At 44.8% G+C, this 9,720-nt stretch overlaps 1 protein-coding gene across 1 annotated transcript; it reads left to right on the top strand.

Annotated features, from left to right (window-relative positions):
- The first annotated feature begins 1,760 nt into the window (after positions 1–1,760).
- LOC139765719 (uncharacterized) lies at positions 1,761–6,785 on the top strand. The gene is made up of 3 exons (XM_071693522.1): positions 1,761–1,834; positions 4,704–5,743; positions 6,328–6,785. The coding sequence occupies exons 1-3, from the start codon at positions 1,826–1,828 to the stop codon at positions 6,530–6,532; spliced, it is 1,254 nt and encodes a 417-aa protein (XP_071549623.1). The 5' UTR covers positions 1,761–1,825; the 3' UTR covers positions 6,533–6,785.
- Positions 6,786–9,720: the final 2,935 nt, after the last annotated feature.

Genomic DNA, 9,720 nt, shown 5'->3' with positions numbered 1-9,720 from the left:
GTTGTTGTCGAAAGGTAATGGTTCTCTTATCAAAAGTTTGTCATCTTTGTCCCCTTCATTGCCATATATGTATGGACTTATCAAAACACGTAAACAAAATTTTCTAGCAAGACCTATAGTAAGTTCAGTAGGCTGTATCACATATAAATTGTCAAGATGGTTAGTTTCTTTATTAAGCCCTTTAGTGGGTAAGATATCAAATTCTAATATCATGAACAATGTAGATTTAGTTAACAAGCTTAACAATATCAATGTTAATTTTGATTTCAAACTTGTTAGCTTTGATGTTTCCTCACTTTCCACAAAAGTTGCAGTTGATGACCTTTTAGAAAATTTATTTGACGTCTTGGATGACACTCATTAACCTGTTTCAAAGTCTGTTTTCACTGAACTGATATGATTGTGTTTAAAAGACTGTGCATTTCAATTCAATGGAGATTATTATGCTCAAAAATTTGGTATGGCAATGGGTAACCCTCTTTCACCTGTACTAAGTAATCTTTGTACTCATCTCAACATGACAGAGTTAAATTATCATCTTTTCAATCTATCTTCCTTAGGGCATTACGTATTTGCAGTCCAGAGTATATTGATGATGAGTTTGAGAACATATATTCTATTGGATCTAAGTTAAAGTACCCTAGATCTTTCATAGATAAATCCCCTAAGTTAGCAAAGAAATCATTTTATTATGTTGAGCCCAAACCTCCCATTGACACCAAGAATATTTTAGTTCTCCTTCTTGATAATAATTTTACTTTACTTCCCATGTTGCTTAAATCCTTTGATGTAAATGTTGCCTTCAGCAACTATAATATTATAAAGAATATCTTAATCAGGAATTCACAAGAAAATTCTCCTGGTTGCGTCTATAAAGTGCCGTGTAGAAGTTGTGATAAGTTTTATGTTGGGCAGAGTGGTAAGGATCTTTCTGTTAGACTTCAGCAACATAAATATAGTGTAAGAACGGGATAAGAATCAAATGCTATGATCATTGTATTGACTGGAGTAATGTCATCTCACTTATTAACTCTAACTCTCTTACCACGAGAAATATCATTTAATCTTCCATTATTAAACACACAAAGAATTATAATGCTGATATTAGTGATGGTTTATACAAAGTGGATAGATTTATTGTTGATAAGACATGTAAAATGATAAGTTTATGATACGCTCGTTGTCTGTCTTGGACAATCGCATGTTTACCAAATGGCGTCCTAGCTACGTCTCTTCGTTGTATATCAACTGACTGTTATATTTCTCTCTTGTGTGTCCCCTGATGATGTGATTATTACACGAAAGTGCGCTTGGGAACTTATCGTGTTTCATTTTCCCCGTGGACTCATAGGAATATATATATATATATATATATATATATATATATATATATATATATATATATATATATATATATATATATATATATATATATATCTTTTCTTTTAAACTATTTGCCATTTCCCGCGTTGGCGAGGTAGCGTTAAGAACAGAGGACTGGGCCTTTTTTGGAATATCCTCACCTGGCCCCCTCTGTTCCTTCTTTTGGAAAAAAAAAGAAAAAAAAAAGTAAGGTTTCATTGGCAATTTCTTATGATAGTGATGATAAGGATTATTATCATGGTTTCGATATTGGCCAGAGTCAGTATTGTTGTGTACTTTCATCTGCTGTATGGCTCTGGGAGTGAGAGGATGATGGTATGCAGGTCGCGTGAGGTACAAGGTTAGTGGAACATCGAGGGAACATAGACTGACTTAATGTCTCTCCGGACGATATAAAAGGCCGGCTCTTGCCTCTCAATTCATTCGCAGCAGTTCAAGCAACATGAGGAGGGTGAGCTGACTACCTTGTGTGTGTGTGTGTGTGTGTGTGTGTGTGGGGCGGGGGGCCGCCTGCCTCTCCCTACAGCTTATAACCTCATAAGAACACTACATTATCTTCAGGTGTTGTAATTACCGATGTATCTGTATTGTACGAGGAGGGAGTTCTACGCTCGTGGGAAGGCCCCATTCTTTATTTCAACTTCTGTACGCTTTTTGCGTTTTCTGTCCTTACTCAATTTATTCCCTTCATGAACCTCTCTTATTCTATAAAGTATTTCTTGACATCTTTTTTTCAACAAGTTACTTGCTTTGTTTAATGTTATGGTCTGTGGTTGTTCTGTCCCTGCGTCACTGGAGGAACTGTCCACTCTTCGTGACATTAGGTTGTCCTCCTCCTCCATGATTATCTTGTACAAGCACTGGAGAGAGTAGGTCTTCCGGTGTCCCGCTCTGTAATTCAGCGTCTCAACCCTGTCTCCGTTCATCCTCTTCTCCTCCATCGCCATTTTCATCTTGTAGCGACGTCTTCGAGAGGTTTGTCATGTGTACCTGTGCTACACTCTCAGCACACATGGAGATACTTCATAAGGGGCGCAAGGCTTGTATGGATCAAGACACTTTTCATGTTGTGTTTATATTCTCTGTAGATATTTCTTTTGCTTTCAGACACTTTCTGATTATTCTCTTTCGCTGGTGTCGGGGCTGATGGGGCCCATAACTGTGACGATGCTTTTGATCTTGTCATTCCAGTTCCTGGAAAGTCTGTATATCTTTCACTAAATCTCTTCCTTAAGAATCTACCCGTCTGAGTTCGAGTTGCTCTTTCACTGACGGTTTACTCCAGATGAATTTATGTCAAAGTTTTGCATTGTCCACTATATCATCCTCAGTATTCTTGTCAGTGTTTCTCTTCTCCTCCCATATTATCTTGCTGGAGTCATTTCTTGCTGTCTAACACCTTTCCAATGCTGGTCGTCTGGCTGGGGTGCAGCTGGTGGCACATGGCTAAGCTTCGCTTCTTCGTTTTTTGACATCTTGTGTCAAACTTGTCCCGCATTTTCCCTGTATACCAGGTTAATGGTTCTTATGCTCTTACTTCTTTCTTATAGATGTTGCAGAACTTATCATCGCAAAACACAGGTTTCTAGTTACTGACTTCCATTTTCCAGTTTGTCACCATAGAAATGATGGACTTTTTTATAATTTCCATGATCATATCTCCACCTTGATTCAGGTTCTGATTTTTTTTCCCCTCAGTGACCATATAACCAAACCCCGACATAAGTGTATCTTACGTGATATTCTGAAAATCCATGTTACTGTACGTAATAAGAATTAGTAAAGATGGCGCCTCAGTCCCTCTGATCCTAGTCTGCTCAGTGAGGTGTTGCTACAGGAAAGTTCCCCGTATACACTCTAATAACTTATGCCTCCAAGACTCTCTCTCTCTCTCTCTCTCTCTCTCTCTCTCTCTCTCTCTCTCTCTCTCTCTCTCTCTCTCTCTCTCTCTCTCTCTGGGTGAGAATGCAGATCATTCCAATCGACGTCTTTATATTTCCAATCCCCATTAACATTACTTCATCATGTCTGAGAAGTACGTAATTAACAGAGTTATGTGTCCTCCTGATTACTTCTTCATTGTGAATTTGTAACATCAACAGCACGACGCATTTCTATTCTGCAGTAGCTCAGTGTGAATGGGTCGTCCTCCTCATCTGTCGTGCTGAAGGATAAGGTTATCCCTTCCTAAGAGCGCCAGTCTTTCTCGATTGCCTTGTCTTCCCCTCCTCCCTGCTTGCTGTTGTGTGACCCTCTGGACAGAGCGGGTGAGATGTTATCTCATGATTAAGTTTCGTCTCCAAGAAGATCAGGTGCAGATTTCCCTAATTCGGTTCTTGAATTCCGACTCATCATAATGGTGAACTGTTGGCCCGTCCGCACTTGTGTACATTGCTTTCAGGCTCAGACTTCCGTCACTTGACAAACCTCACCTTCTGTGGTAGTGGCAAGACTCTGTGTGTGTGTGTGTGTGGGGGGGGGGGGGGGGTTGTGTGTGTGTGTGTGGGGGGGGGGGGGTTGTGTGTGTGTGTGTGTGTGTGTATCATCATTTGTGATGAGTTAGTTCTCGCCTCCTTGGTTGTCACACCGTCACTAGACTCGCCTCCACCGGCCGGATGTAAGACGACATCCCTGTTTGTTGTTTCCAGTGAGACCAAGTTTGGTAACGTTGGCGTCGTGTGGTTGTTTACTGTTGACGCAGGAGGTAGCGTCGTGTGGTTGTTTACTGTTGACGCAGGAGGTAGCGTCGTGTGGTTGTTTACTGTTGACGCAGGAGGTAGCGTCGTGTGGTTGTTTACTGTTGACGCAGGAGGTAGCGTCGTGTGGTTGTTTACTGTTGACGCAGGAGGTAGCGTCGTGTGGTTGTTTACTGTTGACGCAGGAGGTAGCGTCGTGTGGTTGTTTACTGTTGACGCAGGAGGTAGCGTCGTCGTGTGGTTGGTTAGTGGTGACGCAGGAGGTAGCGTCGTCGTGTGGTTGTTAGTGTGACGCAGGAGGTAGCGTCGTGTGGTTGTTTAGTGGTGACGCAGGAGGTAGCGTCGTCGTGTGGTTGGTTAGTGGTGACGCAGGAGGTAGCGTCGTCGTGTGGTTGGTTAGTGGTGACGCAGGAGGTAGCGTCGTCGTGTGGTTGGTTAGTGGTGACGCAGGAGGTAGCGTCGTCGTGTGGTTGGTTAGTGGTGACGCAGGAGGTAGCGTCGTCGTGTGGTTGGTTAGTGGTGACGCAGGAGGTAGCGTCGTCGTGTGGTTGGTTAGTGGTGACGCAGGAGGTAGCGTCGTCGTGTGGTTGGTTAGCTCACAGTTAACGGTCGTGTTTGTTGCAGGTTCTGCTGCTGGTGCTGCTGGTGACGGTGGTGACGGCTGCTGTCCACCCACACTACTACTATATCAACCCAGATCCACCACCACCACCAACACCTCCACCTCTCACCTACGGCACCCCACCACCCCCTCCACCACCTCCACCACCACCACCGACATACGGCACCCCGCCACCCCCCCTCCACCACCTCCACCACCTCCACCGACTTACGGCATACCACCACCCCCTCCACCACCACCACCACCTCCTCCTCCTCCACCCCCACCTCCGACATACGGCACCCCGCCCCCTCCACCACCACCACCTCCACCCCCGACCTACGGCACCCCGCCCCCTCCACCACCACCTCCACCTCCACCACCACCACCGACTTACGGCACCCCGCCCCCTCCACCACCACCACCACCTCCACCACCACCCCCGACTTACGGCATCCCACCCCCTCCACCACCTCCTCCCCCACCCCCGACTTACGGCACCCCGCCCCCTCCACCACCACCACCTCCACCCCCGACCTACGGCACCCCGCCCCCTCCACCACCACCTCCACCTCCGACATACGGCACCCCGCCCCCTCCACCACCACCACCACCTCCTCCCCCACCCCCCGACCTACGGCACACCGCCCCCTCCACCACCACCACCTCCACCACCACCTCCGACATACGGCACACCGCCCCCTCCACCACCACCTCCACCCCCGACCTACGGCACCCCGCCCCCTCCACCACCACCTCCACCTCCGACATACGGCACCCCGCCCCCTCCACCACCACCACCACCTCCACCCCCGACCTACGGCACCCCGCCCCCTCCACCACCACCACCTCCACCCCCGACCTACGGCACCCCGCCCCCTCCCCCGGACCCCAGCTACGGGAGGCAGGAGGAGGTCGTGGAGTTGATGGTGAACGAGCGTGAGGGACCTGATGAGGACGGTGTGTACACCTTCACCTTCGAGAGCAGCGACGGCATCAGGCGTCAGGAGGAGGGCCTGCCCCTGGGGGAAAATGGCGCCGTGACGACCCAAGGCGGCTGGTGGTATGCATCCATCTGTCCCTGGGGCATCCTGCCACACCCTGCCACACCCCGGCCTGTCTCGTCACGTCAGGACACCTCCGTTTTAGGGAAATTTATCGACGTCACTTTATGATCGGATGTTTATTATGATCCATGAAGGAGTGTGGCTGGGTGAGGTCAGGTGAAGACGGGGTCATTCAGTGTTTTCCTGACCACATTTGGTGCTGCCAGGGAGTTCCTAGGTTACCAGGTCACTTGATTAATTGCATTCTTGTCATCAGTCACTTGACGTAGGACCAATTACCATCTTACCCCGGGGTCTCCAACTGTCCTCGTCACAACATACTAACCGTAATTACTTGAACTTCTTACCTCTTACACTCTCTTTATCATTCCTTACTCATCCACTATCTTCATTTGACTCCTTACTCATCCACTATCTTCATTTGACTCCTTACTCATCCACTATCTTCATTTGACTCCTTACTCATCCACTATCTTCATTTGACTCCTTACTCACCTCCGGTATTTACCACGCCCTAATCCTCATTCCTCTGCTCACCTGTCCACACGAACCCTCACCTACGCTCCCCCATCCATTCCAGGTTCACCTACCCTGACGGCACCCCCGGCCACTTCACCTTCGTGGCCGACGGTGAGGGCTTTAAGGTGGACTCTGACCTGCTGCCCGTGGCCCCGCCCATGCCACCACACGCCATCGCCCAGATCGAGAAGGCTCGTGTGGAGGACGCAGCTGCGGCAAGTGCACCTCAGTATGGTGCCCCACCACCGGTCGTCAGCTACGGCTAGCCGGATCTGCCTCACGGCTCCCCCTACTGCGGCTGCCTAGGATCGAGATGTTACTGAATATGTAATGCACCCCCTGCTCATCCCGAGTCTAACTGCCCTGAAGCCTTAAATTGCCCTTACCCTCGTTGTCTCAGACACTAACAGTTAGTCTGATCAGTGCTAAATTGCTTATTTACCTCATAACTCTAATGTATATTTTTGTATTTACGAAATATTCATTTATATACGAATATATGTATATGTAATCGGATCATATGTAGTGTATAACTAAATTCCATCAAAACTGTCTAGTTGGTTATGATGTTATACTGGAAGATGAACTGGTAAAGAGGCCTACGTCACACGATATACATTTACTAAAAATCAGGAAAATTTAAGTAATTGGGATAATGTTGTCAAACGAAACGTAACCTGTATATTTACAAGCAGCTGCGAATATTGACTCGCTTCTGTTGCATTTCTTTTGTATATTTGGTTTACAGAAGAATCTGGATCGTAGACACATCATTTTCTGATACTTATGTCATCATCAATAACCAGACGCCACAGCTGATGATGGGTGACTAGGCCAACACCCACATAACCCAGTTTGCTTGTTAATTCCAAGGTACATATCGGTTGTTGTGTCCACCCTACCTCTATTATGCCTATGAGTGTTTGTTTATTGGTGTGTGACAGTTAACAACACGTCAGTCAGTAAACAAGACAGGTAAGCAAGTTATTTTGCCTTTTGTGCTGGACTGGTATTTTTCATTTGTCGGATTTTATGCCATTTGGAAATAGGCGAGAGTCAGCCATGAGGAGAAGTGACATATGGCAGCAGTAGGCTGTAGTGTGTGGCTGGACACTGTGAGGGAAGGATGGTTGTTTCTTGCCACCTCTCTTTTCTCCTTCCGTTCTTTAGGACTGCTAATTATTATCTTTGTTGTTCACTTGGCAGATAATTCTATACAATCAGTCGGTCAGTCCTTTCTGTGTGAACTGCAGGAACTAAGTGTTTTCTGTGAAGTGGTTGGTGCCAGTGTTTTATTGATGGTGACATTTTGTAAATCTGAAAACGAAGTCAAGAGAACATTGTAACTAGAGCATGGATGTACAGACAAGCTTAGATTTTCTTAAGCCACCAAACTTGTTTTCACGGTTTGAAGATTTATATGAAGAAAAGACTAAAAGTAAGGTTTAGCTCCGCGTCGAAACTAGCTTTGGTAAATGGTTATGTGTCTCAGGTGTTTTATACAGTTCGCTGTAGAATATTGAATTTCATTATACATAATTAAGATGATAATGCTTATGTGTATCAAGGAAAGTATGAGGGTGATTAGTGAAGAAGTAGGTAATACTCGTAAAATGTTAACAGAACCCAGAAACACCACACCGACTGGGAATATACTACTGTTTGTTTACATTCTTTGGTGCAGTTGCCTGAGCCTAGCCAGTATGTTCTGATTAGAATAGTTTAGAATAATGAAAATCGTGAATTAGAAGGTTAGGTAAGGTTTTCATAGGATAAATTGATTTGTTTCGTACTTGTATTACCTATTACTCTTAACAACTTGATGTTCTCTGGATATAGTACAATGGCCTTATGTAATAGCGTCAATATAAGCATTAATGATAGCATTACGTCATAACTATTTAAGGTTTACGTGGAGAGAATATTACAATCGTGTTGACCCGTCTCTTAACCTTGTTTATATGTACTGTCTTTACCCCTACATATGAATGCACACACACTTACCCAAGGCCAAGCCGGGTACCCATTTATCAACCAGTCCCGAGGGGAGGATGAACGTCTGGGTTGAGTGTGGGCCAAATACCATGTCCAAGATTCGAATTTTTGCGGAACCGACCCCGGGCTGCCCTATGCTGACTCATAGTCAATAACGTTAACCATTGCACCACGGAGGCTTGTGTGTGTGTGTGTGTGTGTGGTATTGAGGGTGTAGTGATGGGATGTAATGGTCATGATCTTAGCAATGGTGAGGGTTTAGAGTTTTAGTTACAGTGGCCTTTACCGTGAGGATGAGGGTGTAATGAAGAGTTTACTGAACACAGAATTATACAGTTTAAGTTCAAGGTCAGCCTTGAACCTAGTCTAGCGATGATAAGCGAATGTAAAGATGGGGGTGTAGTAAAGAAAATGATAGTGAATTAGGTTCAAGGCTGGCCTGGACTTGATAAAGATAAGGAAATTGCGAAGGTGAGGGTTGGGTGAAGAATGCTTACCCTGAACCTAGCTTAGCAAGGATAAGGATATTGTGAAGATAAGAGTTTTGCTGATGAAGGGAGGCATACACCTTGTTTAGTTAAAAAAAAAAAAATGGTGTATTGCGAAGAGGTGGGTGTAATGAAGAAAAATTTATTGTGGGTAGATAATTAAGGTAAGGATATAATGAATGTATCGTGGAAATAAAGGGCATGGCATGGTGTAATGATGATTAAGTGGTGATGACGTGTGTAGGTTGGGATGAAGATAAGGATGTGACGATGAGGGTGTAATGAAGATAAGGTATCGTGAAGATGGTAGGTGTAGATATTTTCGACCTGTTCCCCAAAATGATCCAAGCTAGCATGAAATATAATGCTTCCAATTATGCTACTCAGACATTTCAGTAATTTCAGCGCACTATGATTAAAGTATCTGAAACATGAGTTACCAGTTGCCAAAGCTACTTACGAGGAAGAGTTGAACCAGTAGTAGTGCAAGACTATTTATGTCGTGCATGAAGACCATTTATTCCGTATTGATAGTGACAAGTAACAACAGAAAACAGCGCAGTAGTGATTTGGTCAAGGTAAGTGTGATTCTTATCTTGTATGCATGACGGAAGAGATGTTTCGCGCTATTTCATATGCCAAATTTATTTTTTTTTTCTTAAACCCGGTTGAATGAATATCTTGATTAATAGGCTTGTATGATGATTAATATATTTATATATGTTGTGATTATCTCCGGGGGCGCCTCTGTATTGTGTTTCCATTCATTTTGATAAAAACGGAATTATTGGTTTAAATCATTGTTAAGGAAGATAAGGGTAGACCGAGGTAGCTGATCATCGACATACTTGTCTGGATCTGCTCGGAATCAAGTAGGATCACGTCTTGTGGTACATACCAGTGATGTCACTTTACCTTTACCTTGTGCTTAACAGAAAAGCTCCATTCTTTCGTTGGTTTCATGCAGTTAC

The sequence above is a fragment of the Panulirus ornatus genome, chromosome 55 (assembly GCF_036320965.1).
Source record: "Panulirus ornatus isolate Po-2019 chromosome 55, ASM3632096v1, whole genome shotgun sequence".
NCBI lineage: Eukaryota > Metazoa > Arthropoda > Malacostraca > Decapoda > Palinuridae > Panulirus > Panulirus ornatus.
Note: the sequence above shows the minus strand (reverse complement) of the source record. Positions and strands in the feature narration are given on the sequence as shown.